Source organism: Micropterus dolomieu, linkage group LG10 (assembly GCF_021292245.1).
Source record: "Micropterus dolomieu isolate WLL.071019.BEF.003 ecotype Adirondacks linkage group LG10, ASM2129224v1, whole genome shotgun sequence".
In the NCBI taxonomy this organism is placed as follows: domain Eukaryota; kingdom Metazoa; phylum Chordata; class Actinopteri; order Centrarchiformes; family Centrarchidae; genus Micropterus; species Micropterus dolomieu.
Window position 1 is genome coordinate 26,809,059 of NC_060159.1, and position 25,380 is coordinate 26,834,438.

Consider the following 25,380-nt stretch of genomic DNA (forward strand, 5'->3'; position numbering starts at 1 on the left):
ACACACACACACACACATCAAAAGGGATGTAGGCAATTTGCCCTAAATATTGTTGACTATTATTGTTATTGTTTGTTGTTACTATTGTTCTTAAACACTTCAAAAGCACATGTACATGCACAAAAGGCATGTGAATAGTAACAATATTTAAGTAAATGTTCCTTCCAGAAACTGTGTGTGAAGTCAGAGTTTTGATGTTTACACAGGTAAAACCCGCAGTATCACTGTTGAGTATGTTGGATATAAACCATGGTCAAGCGTTTGTGTCAGCTGCTGCATTTGGAATACAACCAGAAACCTGAGTGACTGGCGAGAATACCTCAGATGAACACAGCCTCCATATCTAGTGCGCAGCTATATCATATCTATATATATTGAGATTGCTTTTGAAGACTCTGTTTGCTCGATGACGGAGCCGCTGGATTGTCTTATTTGCTCGTAGCTCCATGCTTGCAGCTCCTTGCGGTTCATCCTCTTAGGGAACGAAGTCTCAGGGGAAGAGCTGTGTGCCGCTCGTTATGTAGGGGAGACTACATCTATATTTCCATTAACATTTTATGTTCTGAGCTCATGCTGTTATCCAGAGGGAATGATAATGAGTGAATCTTCAATTCTTGAACCACCACCATCGCAAACACACTGTCAGAGTTTGTAGTTACAGTGCCCAGAGTTTATCTGTAAGAAAACACTGAGATGGTAGGATAGAAATGTGGTAAGTAACTTTTATGTTTCTCAAACATGTTCCGTTCATAAAATAGTGAAGCTCCGGCTGCAGGAAAAACAAGGAGTAAAGGTCAAGAGGTCCCAAAGGGTTTGAACTACAAAGTAGCTTGTCTATATTATTTTAAGTGAGAACAAAAAAGCAGACTTGCAAATATATTTTTTTGACATCCTCAAACCAGATAAATCCTCTTTGGCGCCCCCTTGAGGCGTGCGTAGACCCCATGGTGGGAACCACTTCTCTGACCAATTGTTCAGAACCCAAAGACATTCAATTTACAATGACATTTACATTTTCAAAGCTGCAACTGGCATATAATGTTCTTATTGTTGGCAAAAATCTACTATTTCAGCCCTACAGAGGACAAAAAAATCAGTGAAGCATTCTGGTACCAAGCCTCCTCTTGTAAATCTAATCCCATATGGCACACACAAGTCAGTTTAAGATGCTAAGGTAAAATTTACTGTGACATTGAACTATATGTCACTTTGCTGAGGAGCTGTTGGGACTCTACGAAACACCCTCTGGGAGTCCCTTGTCCCCTGTTTGAAGACCACTGAGCTCTACAGCTACCACACCTCCTGTATAAAGCTTTCATACAGTCCCCAGGCAGAGTGGAAGCTATGAACTGACCCCTGCTTCAGCTCTTTGTCAGCAGCAGCAGACTCGAACTCCCCGTCATTAGTGCTGAGTGAAAAGTATTTCTCAGCATGGAGGATTTCCTTTTGTGTGGGAAACTGTCATGGCGGTGACATGAGTGGATGGCTTCTCTGTCTCCATTTATTAAGTTTCCAGTCAGTTTGATTTTTTTTTTAATTTAGTGTCACGACACTAACACGACAATGGAAGCAAGTTTCTTCAAAGTAGCACATCACTTGGTGACAATATTGTTTACAGTTTAGTTTGTCTGGCCATAATATTGCCTCATGCTTCAACTGTGTGGTTACGGAAGCTGAAACAAACTGGTGTGCTTGCGTGCTTGAGCTCCTTTTTACCAGTCGATTGAACCTGCTTTGAAAAGGAGTGTCTTTTGTTAGTAGATACGTGAATTTAACATGATTTCAAAAGCTAAATCATCATCTGATTATGAACTGTTAAGGCAGGTAGGCTAAATAATCGACCTGTTTAAAACATTTATTTGTGCAAATAAACTGGTAACAATGGTAACAAACCTGCTTCCCTGATCAGAAAGCGCTACAAGGCAACAATGCCCTTGTTCTTCCTGGTCCAGAGCAAATCTACAGATGTGAATGTTTCTGTTTTTTTTTTTTTTTTTTTTTTTTTAGGCATTGGCGAAGACAGGTGCAGCCTTTTATCAGTTTAGTTCAACAGCATGGACAAACATGCCTGCAGCTGCCCTGCAGCACAACATCTGAGAGCACAGCATCAACTGCCTACGCTGCTGAAAAGACATTATAACTTCATTCTGGGCAAAAGAAGCTATTTTTTCTTTTCAGTTTAGTACTCGGATCTAATTTTGTAATGTAGGTAATGTGAGCTGTGTGCGTCAATGGGTATCCATCAAACGCAGAGTTGCTTTGCATTCCCATCTATTCCTGGTGGCAAAACAATGACAGAGCATTAGTCACACTACCTGCAACATTAAAAAAAAAAAAAAAAGTTCATGAATCCCTCAGGAGCTGATGAGAAGCATTTACCTTCAGGGTAGTTTATCAGTATACAACACAAATGTGTATAATGCACATATGCAGTACCTAGTTAAGGGCTAGCAGACAATCAGAAGCAGGGTAGCGCAGTTCCTGACAAGTAATGTGATCCAAAACAAAGCAGCTTCCTTCAGATACTCGGCTTCGGTTCAGCTGTACATGTTCCGCCTGGCTCTGACATCCCTTCACACAAAGCAATCTCAGTCCCCGTTCTCATCTGTGACACCACGAGCTACCACACGCCATCAGAGCAGCGGCGTCCCTCTCTGACTTCAAGAAGCTGCTGAAAACTCTGCAGAGAACACTTCCTCCGATAACACCTCCAAACTCTAACATGCACTGCCTGTGCTCTTCTTCTTCTTCAGTCCCCTTACAATTATCTTTTTATTGATTGCACTATTCTTCTCAGCTGATTTATTCCCTCACTAAACACTTTCCTGATGAGTTTATGGTCTCAGTCGCTAGTTTCAAGTCTTCTTCAACACAGCATGATGTTCATTTAGTAAATTATGGTCCCAATTAGAGGAAAATGGACCAGAAAGCAGGGGAGGCTTTAGGGCGGGGCTACAAGCTGATTGACAAATCATTAACATGCCGACTTGTCAATCAGGATAGAGGCGACTTGTATCCACGGCACTGTGTGAACATAACCAGCAGTGTTGGCCAAGCTTACCAGGAGTCGGCTGTTCATTTCCCTGTAAATACGTTTTGATTTAAGCCTATTTTTAGCTAGCCAAAATTGGCATCCTGGTTAAAATCAGTTGACATGAATTACGGATGCTCCTTGCTAACCAAGCTAGCTAGCCAGCGGCCACCGTCTCGTCCAAATATATCCAGTGCTGCTGGTTCATTCTCAAGGCTTTAAAACGGCAGTCCACAAACCAATGAGTGACGTCACGGTGACTACGTCCCACTTTTATACAGGCTATGGTTGTTCCTGCCAAATGAGTAAATGTAACGTAAACCTATTACATGCACAAAACTCAATAAAGGAAAGGAAAAAAGCGTCAAACAGTAAAACTTAATACCACTTAAGTTTGATCCAAAGTATTGTATTTACATGCTGTGTCAGTCGGCCTGTACCCACCAGCCAGGTGCTTTTATTTTCAGTGTCTGTCAGTGATTTATGTGGACATTCAGATTCAGTTAACCCTTCACTCCTGCTGATAACACAACCATATGGTTTGCTGGCCCAAATCTCTGGCCTCTAGATCAACCATCACTGCAGGGGAGATTCAACATATTTCTGTTCAGCTGCCTTGTTTTTCTCCCTTCCTAATTGGGACCCAGTAGAGTAACCCTGTTTGCCAGAATCAAACTCCTCGGGTAACAGGAATAGTGTCGAACTTATCACAGGTGTAGCTAACCATGTATCCTTCACACACATGGCTGTGGCTGCAGGTGAGAGGCCACTACTCTCATGTAGAGAAAGTTCTATCAAATTACTTTGAGTCTAGTTTATTTAATAGGTTTATTAAGCACAATGTGATAGCAAAGGTAGATTTGTAAGTTCCCAAAGGTGGTTAAAACATTTTGTTTGTCGGGTGTCCTGGGGGAAAATTTTAGTGTTTTTAGTAATTCATTAACTCAAGAAACTCCTTATCAAGGTTTTAACTACTCTCTATATATACAGTAGTTAGTTTTAGCTGCTTAGTTTCCAACATAGGGGTCGGGCACCTCCAAAGGGACACCAGATAAATCTCAGGGGTCGGAAGATAATTAATGGGAGAGGAACAAATAAAAAAACTACTTAAATCTGTTTACAGGTTTTTGCTTTTTCTCTAATCTTTGTTGTTTGTAAAATATAAGATAATTTTACCTCTTTGGGCCTGAAAGTTTTAAAAATGAAACCATGTGGGTTTAAAATGTAAAATTATATGTAGAAAGAGATTTTGCACATTCAGAGTTCTAAGTTGTAATCATTAAGGATTTTTCTACGTACCTTGGAACCTGCATTGCATATTCTTCTGAAACATAAGCTCCCTGTATTGTTATAATTAAATTCCTAAGTAGTAGTTCTATTATTATTATTTAAATATTAAACTCAGTTCATCAGCATACCACCTGCTACTGCCGTGAATGCCAAACAGGCCTCCACCCTTCTCCAGCTGGTGGTTAAGAGAGCAGATCGTTCCCATCTGCCCCGGGACTTTTAGCTGACTCAGGCCTTTATGTTTGAGGGGTTGGGAGGACAGGAGATGATGGCTGAAGGGCTTTGTGTCATGTTAACACATCATCAGCCTTATTTCCTTGATATCATTCGCATCATAGTTGGGGAGACCTTAACAGCCCGTCTGGGCGTTTGTCTGGAGACACACGACAACGAGCTAATGAGGAAACCAGTTGGGAGGTTTTCACGTCTTGAAACAAAATCAAATACATATTGTTCAGGTTGTGCTAGTTCATTTCCACAGGTAGATTTTTTTTCTGTACAGTATCACATTGTAGATATACAGTGGGGAGAACAAGTATTTGATACACTGCTGATTTTGCAGGTTTTCCTACTTACAAAGCATGTAGAGGTCTGTAATTTTTATCATAGGTACACTTCAACTGTGAGAGACGGAATCTAAAATCCAGAAAATCACATTGTATGATTTTTCAATAATTAATTTGCATTTTATTGCATGACATAAGTATTTGATACATCAGAAAAGCAGAACTTAATATTTGGTACAGAAACCTTTGTTTGCAATTACAGAGATCATACGTTTCCTGTAGTTCTTGACCAGGTTTGCACACACTGCAGCAGGGATTTTGGCCCACTCCTCCATGCAGACCTTCTCCAAATCCTTCAGGTTTCGGGGCTGTCGCTGGGCAATACAGACTTTCAGCTCCCTCCAAAGATTTTCTGTTGGGTTCAGGTCTGGAGACTGGCTAGGCCACTCCAGGACCTTGAGATGCTTCTTACGGAGCCACTCCTTAGTTGCCCTGGCTGTGTGTTGTCATGCTGGAAGACCCAGCCACGACCCATCTTCAGAGCTCTTACTGAGGGAAGGAGGTTGTTTGCCAAGATCTCGCGATACATGTCCCCATCCATCCTCCGCTCAATACGGAGCAGTCGTCCTGTCCCCTTTGCAGAAATGCATCCCCAAAGAACGATGTTTCCACCTCCGTGCTTCACGGTTGGGATGGTGTTCTTGGGGTTGTACTCATCCTTCTTCTTCCTCCAAACACGGTGAGTGGAGTTTAGACCATAAAGCTCTATTTTTGTCTCATCAGACCACAGGACCTTCTCCCATTCCTCCTCTGGATCATCCAGATGGTCATTGGATCTTGCGTGTGCTGCAGGATTTTAATCCATGACGGAGTACTGTGTTACTAATGGTTTTCTTTGAGACTGTGGTCCCAGCTCTCTTCAGGTCATTGACCAGGTCCTGCCGTGTAGTTCTGGGCTGATCCCTCACCTTCCTCATGATCATTGATGCCCCACGAGGTGAGATCTTGCATGGAGCCCCAGACCGAGGGAGACTGACCGTCATCTTGAACTTCTTCCATTTTCTAATAATTCCGCCAACAGCTGCTTGCCTATTGTCCTGTAGCCCATCCCAGCCTTGTGCAGGTCTACAATTTCATCCCTGATGTCCTTACACAGCTCTCTGGTCTTGGCCACTGTGGAAGGGTTGAGTCTGTTTGAGTGTGTGGACAGGTGTCTTTTATACAGGTAACGACTTCAAACAGGTGCAGTTAATACAGGTAATGAGTGGAGAACAGGAGGGCTTCTTAAAGAAGATATACCAGACCTCTTCATGCTTTGTAAGTAGGAAAACCTGTAAAATCAGCAGTGTATCAAATACTTGTTCTCCCCACTGTATGGATTGTTAATTTTCCTCTGATTGCAATTAGCAATACCTTTTAATTATTCAAGGTATAAAGGTAGTTATCATAAAACAACACAAGGTTGTACAATTAAATGAAGGTTTGTATTCCCTTCAAGCTACACACATAGGATCAGATGATTTAAGGTGTATTTGTGTATGGTAACCTATAAACAAATTAAATATACAGTTTGTTATATACATATACAATATAGTATGTATACGAGTGCTAGACGATGATGGACAGGTCCCTGCAGTGATGTGGGCACAGCAGTCTCTGATTGTCCCTTGCTAAGCAGAGTCCCATTTCATCCAGCCTGGACCTTATCCACAAGCAGCCTTAAGTCCAAGCTGTGCCAGCATGGCTCCTGTCCCATCTCTCTTACCTCTCCTCTGGGCCGATCACCCGCCGTGGTGACTGGTCCGGTGGATCTGGATGGTCTGCTGCTCTTTACCCCAAATCCGGGCTTCCCTACCCAATGACTATTTCTGTCATAGATAACATGCGTTTCTGCAAAAAAGCCAGAAAGAAAAAGTTTTGTTGTCGATTCTGCCCGTCACCCCCCTTAGTTTACTTGCTTAATTTCACTCAATTCCTAGATGGGATCATGATTATGTTATATGATCCCATAGACCCTCAACAATTAAGCCATGATAGCCTAATATGTTTGACATAACTTCACATTACTCCAAATACATGAAGAAAGTCTGTTCTGAGGCATATTTTAGTCTCTGTCTCTAGGAATGTGGGAAAGACCGTAAACTTCCTCCAAACTACTGCATCTCTGAGCTCTTTCTTTTACCAAATTAAATACATTTGGCAGTGATCTCCTTTTTAATAACTAATGCAATATCTAATATTCCATTTGCTGAAACTCCCCTAAGACAGTTTGGAGGCTCGCCTCCAGCTTTTAAAACCTGGATTAATTCATCATTTGCTCTGCAAATGTCATAGCTGAAAACTGTTTCCTAAAGTTGACACGGCCACATTGGAGCAGATGAACCCAGTGAATTTGATCTTAAATGAACGACTCAATGATCGACTATCTAAACGCGTAAAGCAGACATAATGACTTTACATGATAAACCGTGGGTCACTTAAGTTTAAAGCTGTCATAGGGATCATCTAAAGATGACAGATTAAGTGTTTTGGATGCACTATTTCAAGGACGTAAGTAGAAGTGAGTGGAGGCATTAAAGTCATGAGTATTCTATCAGGAGCAGGGTGGTTGAGGCCAGTGTTCCTGTCTGACATACATCCTCAGAGATGCCTGGTGCCACTGTCCTTGGAGCAGTGCAGCATACAGATAAGCCCGGCCATCTGGGCGCTGTGTTGTTCTGTCAGAGGGCGTGACAGTCAGTGGCATACACCAAACAGCCACAGCCCCTCAGGACAAAGCCACCATGAAACCCAGCAATAACACTAAACCACTGGGCGGTGTAAATGCCACTCTGACGCCATTACTATGCACCCTCAGTTGTCATTGACCCACTGTCTGCATTTTATGCAAACTTTGGGTGGTCTGTCGCTAGCTGTCTTATCTTCAACACATGTTTGTTTTTATTTTTTTTTACTGATTTACTGGAGAGGATTGTTGGTGTTTAAGATAAAATATCAGCTGGGTCCCGTTCAGCAAGGAGAAAACAACACGAGGAAGCAGATTAATGATTTGATTAATGACACTTAAATGATTCCCAGAGCCTGATGTGATTGTTTTATAGTGGTGTGGTACTTGAGATGGATCGTCTTGGAATCGACCGCATTTCTAATCGGCCTTGTTATGGTCTCAGACACAGAGGACTCTGGATTTTTATTTCAAGACCACAACTGTGGTGATATCAGTTAACTTGCCTGTGCATCACCTGACCATCTTTACTTTGACTGGATGTAAACCGTTATTTTATAAATATTAGCTATACGTTTAAAATAAGCTTTCTGTGTACATTTCAGGACACTAGTTTCAGTTGCTTACCAGCTATTAGCCAACTATCTAGGTGCACAAACTACCCAGATAACTTATTACTTATGTTAGATATTTAGAGAAGTAGCTAATGCAGTGTTAACTTTGCGTAACAGTAGTGAGCATTACATGTAGCGGTCCCTGAAAGTGTTTCCTATCTGCCAGGACCTGCTGCGCCAACCTAATGTCCCCTCAAGTGTTACGTCAACAAACCATGAAGAAGAGAGTCCTTCTGTTTCCAGTCCTGGACCACGGCGGACCGCAGCAAACGCTCCAAAGTTTTGCTTAGCTTCACTAAAAAAAGAGAACGACAGCAGAATGCAACACCTGCAGTTTGGTGCGAGGGAAGACGCAGCGCCAACATGACGAAGCGTTTACTTCAACACGGCGTGAATCTGAAGGAACGCGCCATGTTCAACGTGTCGCATTCTCCCAGCTACAATGAAGCCCCAGATCCATCTAACGCTAACCGCTGCAACGTCTCGGGTACAAAACACTGGTGAGCTGACGTTCACCTTTTATTCTGAAGGAAAACGAATGATGTCTACAAATGATTCAATATATATTTTTCTTAGAGTGGAGTCCCCAGATACGCCGCTCTGGCACAGAGACTCCTTTCACTTTAGCCATGAAGGGGAAGAGGAGCGCTGACAAGATCTGTGGTGAAGGAATCAGAACTGGAATCGATAAAATTAAAGTGATACCCAACCCTCCACATTGGTTAGTGCAGCTTTAAGCAGCCTAATCTAACTTGAGGCAAAAAGGGAATTGGGAAATGACATGATCTGACTTTTATTTGATAAATTAAACGACTGATTAATCAAAGTACAATCAACATGATTGATAATTGCAGCCCTAGATTGGATTCCTTTTGACGAATTATAGGGCCTGTGTGTAGAGAGTTGGGCTGAGGTGGCCATCCTGGTTAAACTTCCATTGCAGCTTCATTTGGCATGAGATCCCATGAAACTTCTCCGTGTTATTGTCTCATTAGAATGATGTGATGAGTTTCAGAGCCAGCCAGTGTCTGGGCTGATTGCCCTTAATGATATTAATTTTGGCTTGTGGATATTAAATTTGGCTTTGGGGAGATGAATGAGTTTGCAGGGTTCAGCAGTGGTGGCAAGGCCAGAGGAAATGAGCATCAGCAGCTGATGCCTCTAAAGGACAGTGCCAGTTCAATTTGCACTCGTTGGCTCCACAGCCCTCAGTGAATGCTCAGGGAATAATTTTGCTCCGGGACTGCTCCATACATCACATCTTTAAATATCAGGAAGTGGCTGATTCCCGATTCTTCAAATACTCCTGCTCTTACATTTTTCTTGAGCGCCGGGTCGTCTGATGCTTGGCAGTAATCTCTGACTCACATGAGATGAATTCGTTCTCAAAAATTGTGAGTTTAATGGAAGTGCTTTGTCCCTGTGAGGTGGCAGTGGTATTTGGAGGGAGAAAGTCTTTAGGAGATGGGAGACGAGGTGCCGTGCACACGGATGACATCCCCAAGAAACTGGCTTTGTGTTCCTTAAAGCTCATTTGTTCTGGCCCTCGTGTGTCACTGCGGCAGCCAAAAGGTCAGCTTCTGTTTCCGTGAGTAGCATACAGGGAACTACAGCTTAATCTCGTTATACAAACCCTGTGTTATGAAATGATGAATAAATCTACATTGTATGAAGATCACTGTTTCCAAAACACTGACTGATTCTGAAACTGGGAAATCCAAATTGGCTTTGAATTGGTTTCAGCCCATAGACTGTATATAAGAAGTGGGCGTGGTCATCGTCACATCACCCGTTGGTTTGTGGACTGCCGTTTTGGCGCCTCGAGTTTGGCCGATAGGGCGCCGCCATGCTACCAGTTTTCTCCCAATAAGTTGATATACAGCCTTTTACAATAAACATTTCAACGTTTAATGCTGTAAATAAACATGTAAAAAAAAAATCTTTCAATAAAAGTTTTTAAAGTACGTAAATAAATCCAAAAGTGTATTCCATTGTTGTTTTTCGGATAATTTGTCACCGTTGATGAACCACACAAAGAATATTTTATTGTTTTTAAATAGCCAGCTACTTGAAATAGTCCCGCGAGGAACCGCGACGTGAACACAGTTGGCGAATTTACTTGTTTAGTTTCGCTCAATTCCGGGATGCTTGTGGGATCATAATGTTATTTGATCTCATAGACACTCAACAATTGATTGAAAATAGCCTAATATCGCTGTTTGACGTAACTTCAGACTACACAAAATACATAAAAAAATGGTCAGTCAGGCATTTATTAGTTTCTGACTCTGACGTTGGAGAAACAGTTCACTGAAACTATTGTATCTCTGAACTCTCTCACACACGTAGGATATTCCATGTGATCTCCTCTTTAATAACTAATATAATAACAAATGTAAAATTGTTTCACTTCCATTCACCGAGCCTCCCCTCAAACTGTTTGGAGCCCCCCCCGGGAGGCCCGACTTACACTTTGAAATCCTCTGATGTACTGAACTCTTTGTATTCAGCTATGCCAAGTTAAATACAGTTTTCCGTTCTACGGCACCTTAAAAGACTATAGTTTGTGATGCTGAGCCGGCATACTGTATTTTGTGGACTCCATAATGCTCTATAATGTCCACACAGACCTACTGTGAGAATTATAAACGGGTCTCGGCTCGAGCTGTTTGAAAGAGCTGTGTCAGTACGCCCGTCTTTTTATCCTTACTCGCCATCTCTGCCCTGTTCCTCAGGGGAAATGAAAACCAATAACACACCTTCGCAGGGAAAACAAATGATGACGAAAGGATGCTGGTATAGTTTCCCCCCCCCCCCTGCTGTACAGCTTTGTAGGACTCACAGGGCAAGGCAGGGGGGGGGGGGGCTGGCATGTTGAGTCAGCGGTAAGTTGAGAAGTGGAGATAGTCGGTCCTGATACTGGAAGAGCAGCAAGAGGAAGCTCTTGTGGAGAAACACTCAGTGCTGATAAATGCTGAAGACACATCCACTGGCATATGTATCTCAAATTACAATTTTAATACAAAGTAAACTTTGGCCCTTTGGTTTATTGTCCATAAGCTGAAACCTTTGTGATTTTAACAGTTAAAGCAACATCTGAAAGATTTATTGTTTTTTGTTTTGTAATTTGGCGCCCCTACCGTTAATTCACCGCTTGTTGTAAAATAACGACAGCTGTACACGTGTACATTTGTTATGATATTACGATCAAAAACTAGTCTACAACTTTACTAACACAGCCAAACATCAAGCAAGTGCAACAACACAAGACACAGCAACATTACTGACCAACAGAAAGAAGGCCAGCTCTGCGTCCGTCTCGCAGCATTTTATTTTCCATTCATACTGGTCCAGTTTCTTGCTCAGTCACTCTCTTTTTCTGTCCCTTCCTCTGACAAAGTCTTCTTTGGTCTCTTTGCGGCCTGGCTAGCTGCTTCTAATAGCTTATGTTAGCTTGCTGAAGAGTCTTGTTGATGAAGCATTAGGCTATTCCAATGCTACATAATGAGATACCAAGCGCCCCAGGCCAGAGTGGCAATGACAGAGACGCCATTCACCCGGTTACCAGTCAGTGTACCATCAACGTGATTTATAAAGCTACGTAATGGGGCTTTGAATCAGCCTTTCCATTTTCATTTTAATATGCTTCTATTAGCATCCCGTACGAGTGTGTGAAATGCAAACTGGATTAGTTCATTTTAATTTTCACTTTTACTCAAATAACACAAGTGAAAAATTATTCTATTATTCTGGTATCACATCATGTTGAAGTGTACTTTAGAGTTTTGATAGTCTGACAGCCCTAAGAGGTAGTGTAGTTCTACAGTAATGTTTAATATGCCATTTGGATCCCTTTTTATCATTTCGGGCTTTTGTGTGATCTCCGTGGTTCTGTTTCCATTAAAATGTGAAGTAATGTCTAAGTGCATTTCTGAAAAGTTTGGAAAATGAAATGTGAGTCAGTTAGCGTTACTCACCACTGCTAATATACTCGAAACATGTGACAAGATAACAGAGTTAATTAAGAGTACCAACTCTGATCCATCGTGACATTTCAGCGCTGCTTCCCACCCACGATGGCATTTGTTATTTTAATGAATGAATTTGTCTCGTCTGACCCCCATGTGTCCTCCTGTGTTTTTATCTGTGGCTATGGGAACTGAAATGGATGTGACGGCAACAAAAGGTCCAGTCCAGTGTTGCCCGACACTCATTTTCAGATGTTGGTGCTTTCTGATGGAGTTGGAGACATTTTAATGGTGCAGGTACCATGGTGTTACTGTGTTTTCAGTTTCCATCAGCCTTTTATCTCACCTTTCCCTCTACAATGAACTCTTTTCCCACCTCAGACAAGTTTGAAAACCTTTTGGGGATACAGAGAATTTTTTTTCCCCCAGAATTTCTTATGTGTTCATGGCTCGATTGAAAAACATTTTAAGGCACATGTTGTTCTTTGCTTATCATCTTCTGTACATTCATGCATGGTATTTGGTAAATTTACCGTACGGTATGTTGTTAAAGAAATGGTGTGAGCCAGGTTCAGGTGTTATGAAGGAGTTTCGGAGACTGATGAAGTCTTGCATAGTTTATTGAGTCCGGCCAAGGAGATACAACATCAAATCTCAAGAATACTTTCTGTCTGGGGATAATTATTCTTCCTAAATCTATAGAGATTAGTGTGTCCAAATAAGACTATTGTTCACCCCTCTATCCATGTGTGAAGAGTCTATTGGTTCAAATCAAGAGACATTGTTTGTCCGTCTACCCACATGCCACACTTTCTACGTAGAGCCAGCCTTTCTGTCTGTAATGAAACGAAGCAGATAATCTCTAGCTTGGGTTACCTAAAAGATGCATCATTATCAAGGCAGCTACGTTTGTATGTAGACCCAGCAGGCCGAGAAGAGAGTCGGTCTGACCTACATTTTGGAGAGTCCCTGGCTGGCTCAGAAATGGACCCTACCATGACCTGGGGGAACCTTGAGGTACCCCTAAATTCATTCACATTTGTCTTCATATGATGATTTTATAATGGTATTCTACATTGAATGTTATTCTGTCCGGGCTAGGCCTTTTCTCTTCAACGGACGAAGGCCTGATCCTTTGTCTAAAATGCTCTATTAACTCGCCAAATCAGTGCAAACGAGTTTTTATTCCAGTAAAGGACAGATAAACCCGAGCAACAACAAACAACAATTTTAACCCTTTCTCTACTCATTTTTTTTTGTCAAAATTAGTTGTTTTTAGCTGTTCTTTATCATAATTTGTTGTTACAATATAGCCTTCTATATTTTTAACACTCTGGATCAGAAATTCACAATTAGATTTCAAACCTACTCACACCGTGTTTTTTAAAAGATATACTTGCATAATTTGACACTATTAAAACTTAAAAACACGATTGTATTTTTTAAAAGATTACCATAATTCTCAAGTACATTATATATAGTTTTTTATATATACATTTTTATAGTTGTACCTTCTAAAAAGGATTGACCTCAGACAATAGTCTCTTACAGTGTACATGTCATGATCTCATTCAGTACGTGACCTGTAGCAGGTGCCCAACTTCATCTTCTACTATACTGCATGTTATCTGATCCTTGAGCAAACACTATGTGTTATTATCTAGGCGTTAAGCAAACATTACTTCATTTTATGTGGATACTAAGCAAAAATTACATCACCTAATCGGGTCTCTAAGCTAACATTACCTGTGTACGTTAGCTAGTCTTAAACTTAACATGGCCTTACTGTCAGTGACTTCAGCAGCTTCACTTCACATGGAGAGACATGAATAAAACGGTCTACTAAACAAAAAGTTATGCTTCTAATGTCACACTAATAAATCTATCATTAAACAAATGATTGAAACACTTCTATTTTAAAATACTTCTACAGTAGGTTAAAATAAACAAGATTAATAATTACACAACACCGTCCAGCAGCAGCTGTAAGTTAGAGAGAAGTTGTTCATTAATCACAGGGCTGGTGGTTTGAGCTCCTGTCCATATGCCAAAGTGCCCTTAAGCAAGACGCTGAGCCCCAAGTTGCATGAGAGGCAAATCTGTTTGTCAGTTAAGGTAGAAAAGAGCTTTATAAATGCTGGCCATTAACCATCCTGTTGTGCTGTGAGCGAGTTCCTAACAACTTTTAATTGCCTTTTAATTAGTTCAACTCCAAACCATCAAAATGCCAAATCCCAACACACTCCGGGTCCAAAGGCAAAGCTTACGGTGGGCACATAGTGTTGCCATCTAAACGCTAACGGCTCGGATAATCAGTCGTGAAGTCCCCGAATGATGATTTTTCTATCGAATCACTGCATTTGTAGTTTTTTTTTCATCTGCGTCATTGTGCACAGAGCAGCACCAAATAACAGCATTCACAGAGTGTTGTCTCAAAATGACCAACTACAAAACAAACTCGATGGGATCTCCACGTCCACCTTAGAGAAGACAGCGGGGCTCATTGGGTCATTGATGCATGTGGGGAGCGGATGCTGACCCGTGTGGTCCCATGCAAAAGACCAGCTGTAGGTCAGCTACTGTATGTCTGATAGAAAGGTGTCAGGACACACAGTCCATCCGGTCCATGCCTTCACGGGTCAGGGGTTTAGCTCATATTGTCAACATTGTCACTGTTGGGAGCGTTATCACTGTCCATGCGTCAGATTTGGAGTTATTTCTAAATTTCTGAATAATACAGGAGCACAATAATAATTTTAAAACTCACTCACTCATTGATTTTACTGCTGATGAACATCGTGGGGGTCCATGCATTCACCAGCAGTGGACAAGACATGCCTTTGGTGTGAGAGACCTGTGTTTGAATCCACTGTGAGACACCAATGTGTCAAGACACTTAACCCCTAGTTGCTCCAGAGGTATGCAACCTCGGACACGTATAGCAATTGTAAGTTGCTTTGGATAAAAGCGTCAGCTAAATGAATAAATGTGAAATGTCAATAAATGTAATGGGAAGTGGCACGCCATCCACATGCCAATTTTAAGTGACTTACCTATTCTGGAAAACTTGTGTGAAAATGAGTCCAAATCAAATTTTCTGAATAGTGGTGGTGGCATTTTACTTGATGCGATGACCTCTGCTGAACAATATGGACAATGAAATGTGCTGTACTCGGTCATAGTGGAGGCTTGCATATCAAGATGCCCTTTTAAAATGATGACTTGACTGTTGTCTCTCTCCACATCAGGATTCTCAGTATTAAGCACTTCCTTAAAATCTACGTGGTAGAAAACTGAAAGGTGTACAATATAAAGAAAAAAAAAAATGCTTGGCTATTATGTCTTGTCTCGTTAGTGTTTTTCAGGGGATCTTTTGTGTGGAAGCTCTGGTGGCATCTGTGGTGATGGCTTAATTAATTTGCATTCTTTGGCTCTCTAGTCGCCTGTTGTCTTCGTCTCTATCTGTCATCTTCCTCCCACAGTGCTCCTGCCTCAGCTTTCACTAAAATAATCCACTGCTCTACTTAATCTTTGCTATCACATGCATCCTAAATACATGCAGTGCCGGTTAAATTAGACCTCAAGCAGTGGGAATGTGCTCTTTTTTTCCCCCACCTATACTTAGTTTTTCAATGGATAGAAGGCCATCTGCTATCAATTAGATGTGCCCCACACACATATGGATACTATAGCATTCTCAGTGAGTGATGTGAGTAATGGCTACCAGCACTTCACATTAGGTCTGATTGGCCTACAAGAGCTAACGTATATCATCCAGGCGTTGTGTAGAGACATCTGCGCACTGCGGTTTGTCAGCTGAATTAAGTCTGCAAAGCGGCTAAACGTTGGCTGTCATTGCGGGAGAAAATGTAAAATTAATTGAGCCAATATTTAGACCAATCTGCATCATTGCCAAGTACATTTAAATAGCAGGAATTAGGCCCAGAACAAAATTAATTTTGGCAGCCTGCACTACAATCCAAACAATGACTGCACAGACCAGGGACGGGCATTTCAAGCAAAAATACTATCCAAAAATCAACTTTTTATTCATAATAATAATCAACATGGCAGCAGTTAGGGATTCAGGGCCTTGCTCATGGGCACCTTCGGCAGTGCCCGGGGGGGGGGGGGGACTGGCAGCTCTTCAGCTACCAGTCCATACTCCGTATGACTGGTCCATGCTGGATTTCCTAAGACAAGTCCCCACGGACTACTGCTGCTGGAAGATACAAAGTCCACTGATCACGTCACACACATCATGTCAAAATCGACAAGGAGTTCGGCTTACTTTCCGCAGTCCTTTGTTATATATTATTACAACAACTGGAAATGTTTAGCTACATTTTAAAGTAATGATCAACAATCCAAAGATAGACAAGATAATTAGTTGAATATTGAATATCTTCACATATAATATTTTCACATAATGGATTATGTAACGGTTAGACGACTCTTTTTCAAATCCTGTGGACTATTAAAAATCACTGGTTTTGAAACCACCAGTGTTGAAGATGTGCAGTCACGGCCAGTTTCTGTGAACAAACTCCTTGATGATGGACATATTCTCGGTGAGGTGAGCTCGGCTCCCCGTCCACCGCTGCACACGTGACAGATTTAAAGAACGATAAACTGATGGACAATTAGTCGAGGATCAAAGCCGCCCTGTATCCTCAACGTGCACCATTCTCATTAGTGGTCTAACCAGGAGGGAAAATGAGACCGTTTGATCAAAGTCACTTCATAAAACTAAACCTGGGAGCATCTGTGGAGTGCTTCCAACACACCAGACATGAAAAGTAGGTTTTTAACATCCTACCTGTATCTTTAATTCATTATTTCTAAAATCTGTTTTAGAGTTATACTTTGACTGGAAAAAGAAAAGATGTCCATGTAGAAATATTGTTGGGAATCTTTGATCCTCCACCTTTTTCTGTGCCACCGCTACCTGTAATTCCACACGATTCTCTTTCTTAAATTAAGATCTCTTCTGTAGCTTCCCAGGTAGCAACAGTACTGTTTAGAGATGATGGCAAATAATCGGTGGCGCCGCTCTTCTGGTGATCCGGGGTCTCGTTGCTGAAACCCAGATGGACTTATGTTATCTAGCCTACTATCCATTTAAAAAAAAAAATGGGAAAGAAAGGTGATTTAAGCAATTTTGAGCGTGGCACGGTTGTTGGAGCCAGACGGGCCGGTCTGAGTATTTCACAATCTGCTCAGTTACTGGGATTTTCACGCACAACCATTTCTAGGGTTTACAAAGAACGGTGTGAAAAGGGAAAAACATCCAGTATGCGGCAGTCCTGTGGGTGAAAATGCCTCGTTGATGCTAGAGGTCAGAGGAGAACGGGCCGACCGATTCAAGCTGATAGAAGAGCTACTTCCAGCAGGATAATGCACCATGTCACAAAGCTCCAATCATTTCAAATTGGTTTCTTGAACATGACAATGAGTTCACTGTACTAAAATGGCCCCCACAGTCACCAGATCTCAACCCAATAGAGCATCTTTGGGATGTGGTGGAACGGGAGCTTCGTGCCCTGGATGTGCATCCCACAAATCTCCATCAACTGCAAGATGCTATCCATCAATATGGGCCAACATTTCTAAAGAATGCTTTCAGCACCTTGTTGAATCAATGCCACGTAGAATTAAGGCAGTTCTGAAGGCGAAAGGGGGTCAAACACAGTATTAGTGTGGTGTTCCTAATAATCCTTTAGAGGGGTGTGTGTGTGTGTGTGTATATATGTATGTATATATATATATATATATATATATATATATATATATATATATATATATATATATATATATATATTTTTTTTTTTTTTTTCAAATGTGTTTTAAACTGGCTGACTCTAAAGTTTTCCATTCCTGCACAGCACTTAACAAAGTCTGTTTCCAACCTCTCTGATCGTCTGACTGCTGGTAATTCTTGACCTGTTGGACTTCTTTATAGCAGTTCCACCCTGTTTCCCCCAGATCTCAGATATTAACTTGGTGAGGACACTTTTAATACCGAGGAGGAGGAATGATACCCGCCAAAACTATAGGTAGGTCCAAGTAGCAATAAAATCTGCTGTAAAACAGTGAAAGGAGGTTGTCAGTTTTAGGATTCACAGGTGGAAGTCACTGTGCATAGAGCTGCTCAGGGCCCAGTTTCGCAAAGATGTTTTAGACTGGTCTGCAGTTTCTCAAAAATAATGACCGAGCCCAGACCGTTAGCCACTCTAACCTGAGGCTTGCACTGAACTAAGAGCAATATTTTCATGGTAACAGTCTGTGACCCCTGTTTTAACAGCGGTGTGGAGTGAGTAACAACAAGGAAAAGATTTTCAGAGACTCCAGTGAACTGTGAAATAGACCGCAGTCAGAACCTTTTTATCAGTTGTTTTTGTTTGACCAAGGTCCTGGCCATGACTGACCAGTTAGCAGAAGTACTGAGTCACTGCAGCTCAGCTCTGCCACACGTCTGAACCGCACTGAGGCTTTATAATAGTGGACTATAATCTTCACTGAGTTTTTGCAGTAAAATGTCCTTTTTAAAGGTAAGGCAAAGTGGATCGCCAAAATTTGAGATTTAATCTTTAAAAATATGAACTAACTTCGTCGACAATCTGTAGAAGGTCATGAATTTATGTCAAGGACGTCTGTACTGTGTTGTAGAAATATCTGCTGACGTTACCGAGCGTTTATTTACCTCGGAGGTCAGAGCTCGGGACTCTTGATTTAATGTCATATCCGTTAAACCAACAAGGAAACTCGAGTTGGACGCGTTTCATTTGCCATACAACAGGTCGTACAAGATGGTGGACGTAGCCAATTTCAATAGACAACACGTTACACGGTATTTCACACATGACGTGATCGTAGCAACATTTGGTAGACGGTAAAGCAGTTGGCAAGTAGGAACTCCGACATCGCGGGGGGGGGGGGGGGGGGGGGGGGTTCCATTTGTCACTTCCGGTCGCGAGCTATTTTTAATCTAACAAATAAACAAAGTAAGGAAATATTCTTACACCCATTTTCCTTATTAAACAGAAATACCACCTAATCGCCTCGTTAACTCATTGTTAATCACGCTTCATTGAAACTCAACAGAAAGACAATAAAGCTCACCAAACCCGTCGTGGTTAGTCTTTACACTCTTCCAGCCACCGACCACAGTGCATTACATAGGCAAGTGTCTGAATAAAGATTTGAAGGTACTCTTAGGTGTCAGTTCTTTACTTCCTGTTGACAAAGATAGGCACCTATCTGACATCAAGATGCCCGACATCCCTCTCGCTCCTCTTCCGGTTGACGCCTCTAAAACATACAAATTAACTCACCTTGACCTAAAATTTTCATAAACCAGACAGTTTGCAGAAGATTAATTAAGACGTCTGTCTGAAGTCTGATCTTAGCCACCCTCAGTGAACACGGGAGGAGCGGCGGGTAGGCAGAGGAGAAGGATAGCTTGGTGAGAGAAAAGAGGAGACGGACTATGAGTTGTCAGGTCAAAGGTGAAGCTCTTTTGTCCGTTTCGTGTTCACGTCTCTCTAACTGGGTGGACACTGTAAATATTGTGGTTTGGTCTTTGTGGGCACCCTGCTGTCATATCAGTCATCTCCTCACGCTGCCAGTTCTATTTAACAAAAGAAAATAATCATCCAACCCAGTGGACCTTTCTTCAGTTGCTGATAAACTTCCAGAACACAAGGAGATGGAGTACTTTTCTGTATATATGTGTGCGTGAAACAGACAAACCTGTGTTCTTCCACCTCTTCGGGGAGTCAAGATGTCAAGATATGAGCTCAGAGAATGCCGACTTGGATGAGATTGGATTGATTTTCTGTCGGTTGAATCAGTGGATTGTCAGCAGACCGCCTTGAAAGAGACAGTCATGGGGGAAAAAATAAAACACTGTGTGAGAGAGAGAGAGAGGGAGAAAGGAAAAGAAAAATCAATTCCTGGGAGTTGTCTGCTCTGGGCTAACGAGTGGGGAAGGTGGTGTGTGGTCATGTTCTGTAAGCCTGAAGCGCACTGCAGTCGAACTCAACTACAGTGGAGGGCCAATGGGAATCATTTGTACGCTGCACTTCAACGGAGAGTCGTACCACGAGTGTCGTAAGACTGCTGGGTATAACAAGAGCCTATGAGGGGGGCCACAGGGCCACAAACATTGTCACTAATACAAAAACTGGTAAAAAATAAAAGGCTTATTCTCATACACCGATCAGCCGTAAGACGACTGGGTCAGAGCATCTCAAAGCCGGTCTGCAGTGGTCAGTACCCATCAAGAGTGGTCCAAGGACGGAAAAGCAGTGAACCGCAAGGGTGCATTACAGTACCAGGGTGTCCGCGGGGTCTTAAACTCTTAAAAGGTAATAAATCAATTTTGAGAAAATTAAGGCCATTAAAAAGTATTAGTCTTAATTGCCATTTAACAAGGTATTAAATGTTGAAGATATTTATTTAAGATATGTGAAATTCCTGTTTGTCCAAAAGTTTGTTTGCTAAAAGTGTAGGTTAACGTATTTTATTTATGATGCATAGCCAAAAATAATAGACAGGCAGTGCGTAGCGACTGTGTGATTGGTTTCCGTAACGTTAGGCGCAGGGATCTACCGATTTCACTCTTAAACGCTCCAAAAAATAGATCCGTGCGAACCGGAAAAAGATTTACGAGTAGGCTACAACTGTAATCTCCCACCCCGCCGGACCCTCAATGCTAATCGTCCAAAACATAGTCGGAGTGGCGATCAGTAGTAACGAGATTAACCTGGTTGGCCGGTCGTTCTGTGGCCACTTGAACAGCCCTGTTCCTCAAAAACAAGAGCGAGATGCGCCGCCAGCAGCTGAATCAGTAAGACGGAAGACAACAGGGAAAATCCAAGGAGCGTGCGGGTTTGGCTAACGTTAGCTGGCTATTTAGCTAAATCTGTGCCTTTTTATTAAAACACGTTGAACTTCTCATAACGCTGATGCTCTTGTTAATGTCAAACAGATCAATCACAGCCTGGATGGAGCGGGATTTAAAAAAAAAAAAGTTTGATGTGCTGCAACAAACTTTATAAATGTTGAACTCAATGTTCTGCATAAACGGGTATGATTATTGACCAGTTAGCAGCCTGCCCAAAATCAAGGCTGGAGACTCTCATGTTGCCTGGAGCATTTTTCTTGCACAAAGTTAATGAATAAAAAAACAACCCCAAACTGTAATTTGAATTATACACTATTATATGAAATTATATTGAACATAATGAATATATCAATATCAAACTTACAGTTTACTATGAAGTTAACAATGTACTTTTAATTTAATGTTATAATATTATACTAATCCAGTCATTTAGACTAGTTCCTCCTCCAGGTTGTGCCTGTGCTACACCGCCTGCACTACTTACGTTATCACTCAGTTTATTCTCTTTATCTTTGTTCCCTACTGCCCTATTTGAATTTTGTTGTATTGATCGAGTGGACGGTGAAAGTTATCACATTATCTAGTTCAAACCAACTAAAACACAAAATTACACTGTGTTTGACATGATTTGCTGTAATGTTGCGTACATAAACGTCATAGTTTATGTAAGACAGTTGCATTTTGCAGGAAATCTGACCTTCACAAGAAAACAATTATAGGCAACTAAGAAAGTTGGTGAATGCCTCAATTTTTAGGTGGCGTTACAACCGGTCATACAGGCAATAAATATGCTATAAATATATTTAAATTCCTTTTAAAAAATCAAAAATATCCCTTTTAAAGGTGTGTAGCTGATTTAATCGGTTACAGCTCAAAGTGGCGCGGCAGTCTTAAAATATGTTGAAAAGGTATTTAATTTTACTGCAGGATTCCTGTGTATATACCCTGAATATACATTTCAACATTTGATGCTGTAAATAAACCTGTAAAAAGAATAAAACTTTCAATAAATGTTTTTATAGTGCGTGAATAAATCCAAAATTGTAACCCTAACCCTGGGGCGCAAGTGTGCAGTGGAGGAACACTTGCTGAAAAGACGGAGCCCCAGCTTCACTGGTGTTGTGCCGAGTCGTCCGCACCTCGTGGGACTTTAGGATAATTTATCACCATCGATGAACCGCACAAAGAATATTTTATAGTTTTTAAATAGCCGTCTACTTGAAATTGACCCGCGAGGAACCGCGATGTGCACGCAGCTGTCGGCAGCACGGCATGCACGCAAAACTCTGCACAAGACCGGTGGATGTCAGGAGAGAGAGGGAAAAAATGGTAAACAATAAGCTTCAAAATGACACGATCCTTGTTTCACTGCGAAGCATCGACTGTGAGATTGACAGTCGTATCAGGCTCCGCCCTAATACAGTCTGTGATCAGAACACACAGTGGAGTCCAGGTCAGGACTGTCTTGGTGGCTAAAGGGAGACCAGCAGGTGGTCATAATGTTATGGCTCAGTGTATATCCCATCTGGCCTGGGAACATTTGCAGTCAACAAATCGTAACAGGGGAAAAAAATGTTATTTTTTTTAATCTACTTCATTAATATTGCAAAGCCAAACCTGGCTGCTGGAGCCTGACTGCTGTATTTACTTGTTTTGCTTTAAAAATATTGATAAATTTAACTTGTATTGTGCTTTTTGAGGTACTCGAAGATGCTTTACAGAAAAAAAGTAGTTATAAAAGAATCATTAAATTGAGGGGAGGGGAGAGAAAGGGAGATGGGAAGTACATGTATAAAAGGAAAAAGTGAAAGAAAAGTAGATGAAAATGGAGTAGGAAGGGAAAGAGGCTACCTGGGGTTTGAGGGCCTTTTTGAACGCCGGCAGGGTGTTTTAGAGAGAAGGCAGCTGAAAAGACCCGGTCACCCCAGGTTCAGGCCTGGTTGTTTGTAGAGTGGTTGCGTCCGCAGACCTAAGGCAACGGGTAGAGTTATAGCAGGGGGAGAGAGGGTCGGGGAGGTAGAGAGGGGCCGCGTTATTTATGGCTTTGTAGGTGCTAAGTAGTAATTGAAAGAGTGGATCCTGTATTTAACCGGGAGCCAACAGAGGTTGTGATGGAGGGGGATGATGTCTGTCTCTCGGCGACTGGTGTAGCATGCGGACAGCGGAGTTCTGGATGTTTTATTGAGGATTTTGTTGTGTCCTCTACGGTTTGAAGTTAGTTTTATGACCTGTATTAAGCATCTAAAATTTACTATTCACTAATTCTTCTTTTGTAAAACTCTCGTATAACACAAGACGTTTAGATGCGTCACGTTGGATTTGTGATGGGCAGTAAATGCTAAACCTGATGTATTTACAGATCAATTAATGATAAAAATTTAGTTTCTCCATGTGTGATTTGTAACAGACACTACCAACTTGAGCCCAAACTAGCAAAGAATAAGTTAATGAACAAGAATGTGCTCTCAGGCCTCTTTTTGCTCTGACTTTGAATTTGCGCTGCGTATGACTGTCTTGGTTTTATTTTAGCACCTCTAACCCTGATACTTTCTCATATTGATCCTGAAATGCTCAGACCAAAGGAAGCTGTCAACTCAGATCAGCCATCTGAGATTCACACCCGTGATGTTTAAGCGACAGTTACAGTGGCTGAAGTCAGTCAGTTAGCAGTTCAGGTTGGAGCCAAACCTGGAGCTTGGACAGAAAATTATTTATACACAGCAGCGGACAACTTGATATACTTTTTTATTTTCTAACCACATAAGTCTCAACAAACAGCTTCAGACCAGCAGATGTAATAATTTATGTCTATTGCAGGGCTTAAATCCAGCAATACATAAATAGGTTTGTGGAAAATGTTTTAGCGTTTTTTTATTTGTTTTTGTTTTACTGTCGCGTGATAGGTGTGTGTGAAGCGCCAGTCTTCCTGCATAATTGGTGGCTGTGTGTCGGTTTATACATGAAAGAAAGGGGACTGGCACTTCCTGACTACGTGGACACTCATTGGCTATTGTAGGCTGTGAACAGGGCATGGAAGTTTCTATTGGGTCAATTACTGGTCACTCAAAAGGTCAACGTGTAGACGCTTTTTTGTTTACATGCAAACTGTAGTTAGGCTGATATAAAACGACACAACAGCAGTCGCGTGTGTATTTATTGATATAATAATGCGTTTTGGGCTAAATCTTTTACATGATTGGATCGTCTGGACCTTTGCCAACGTAACGAGGCCAGTTTTGTTGGCATGCAATCCACCGGTGGAGTACGGCTTCACAGATAAGTGGCGTCAGTTTTGATTATAGGCAGTGCTTGAAGTGGGCCACTGGTAACCGTACTTTTACGTTTTACTCTTTGGCGTCCCGAGACTTTTCTTGCGTATCAGTGGGCTCATCTCTTCCCATTCGCGCCTCACTGCTAATCTCTGTCGGCGGAGACAGAGCAGGTAGAAGCTCCGGTGCATTTCATGCAGCCGTGTGCAGAAAGTTGCTTTAACTTTTTGTGAACCGACCAATCACAGCCTGGATGGGCCGGGACATTAAAAAAAGTTTGATGCGCTACAGCAAACTTTTAAAATTTTGAACTTGTTGAATGATTATTGATGAGTTAGAGCTCAGCATTGAGCACCATGTAGATCATTTTTCTTACACAAGGATTTAATAAATGAAAACCCACAGAAATTAACCTGCTGTCCAACTGGAATTAATATTACACTAGTGGTAATCTTTATAGTATAATATTATCTGAAATTAAAATGAAAAAGTTTGGCCCTGTCCCGGCAGATACACACTCTCCCATGTGAATGGGGAGTACCAGGGCTGGCCAATAAAACAATAATGATAATTATCACAATTTAATTCTCCTCAGCAACAATCTAACAAATGTTTAATAAATGTCTAATTTAATTCATTTGAATCACGAACAAATCAGCCCTCATTTTTTTTCTATTAAGATATTTATTTTGTTGAGGAAAAGGGACTGAAAAAAAGATTTCACTTAATCATAATAGTTTTGAATGTTTTACCCAGATTTGTGCAGTGATCCTCTGTTTGGCATCAAGTGTTTGTTCTGACCATAAAAACAGTTTAAAACCACAATTAACCAGCTGGTTTCTTCAACTTTCACTCAGGAGCAAAAGTCTGTCTTTAAACTTGAAAGAAATAATGATTTGACATTTATCCTGAGAATAATCGATATTGAATGATATGAAATGTTTTATCGTGATATTTTTGGCCTTATTGCCCAGCCACAAGTACCAGCCCCTATATTTTCCACTTCAAGCACTGATTTTTAGGTGGTGGCAGAAAACACACCTCAACACATTTCAGGGACAGAAATTTT

At 41.4% G+C, this 25,380-nt stretch overlaps 1 protein-coding gene across 2 annotated transcripts in view; it reads left to right on the top strand.

The window, feature by feature from the left end:
• The window catches only part of mei4 (meiosis-specific, MEI4 homolog (S. cerevisiae)), a 136,534-nt gene that overhangs the window by 88,865 nt on the left and 22,289 nt on the right, over nucleotides 1-25,380 (top strand). The window contains exon 5 of one of the 2 annotated variants that reach the window (XM_046060302.1): nucleotides 8,333-8,634. The exons of the other annotated variant lie outside the window; for it this stretch is intronic. Coding sequence (XP_045916258.1) covers nucleotides 8,333-8,533 — 201 coding nt within the window. The 3' untranslated portion in view covers nucleotides 8,534-8,634. Of the gene's footprint in view, nucleotides 1-8,332; nucleotides 8,635-25,380 lie in introns of those variants that run through there. 2 annotated transcript variants of the gene reach the window in all.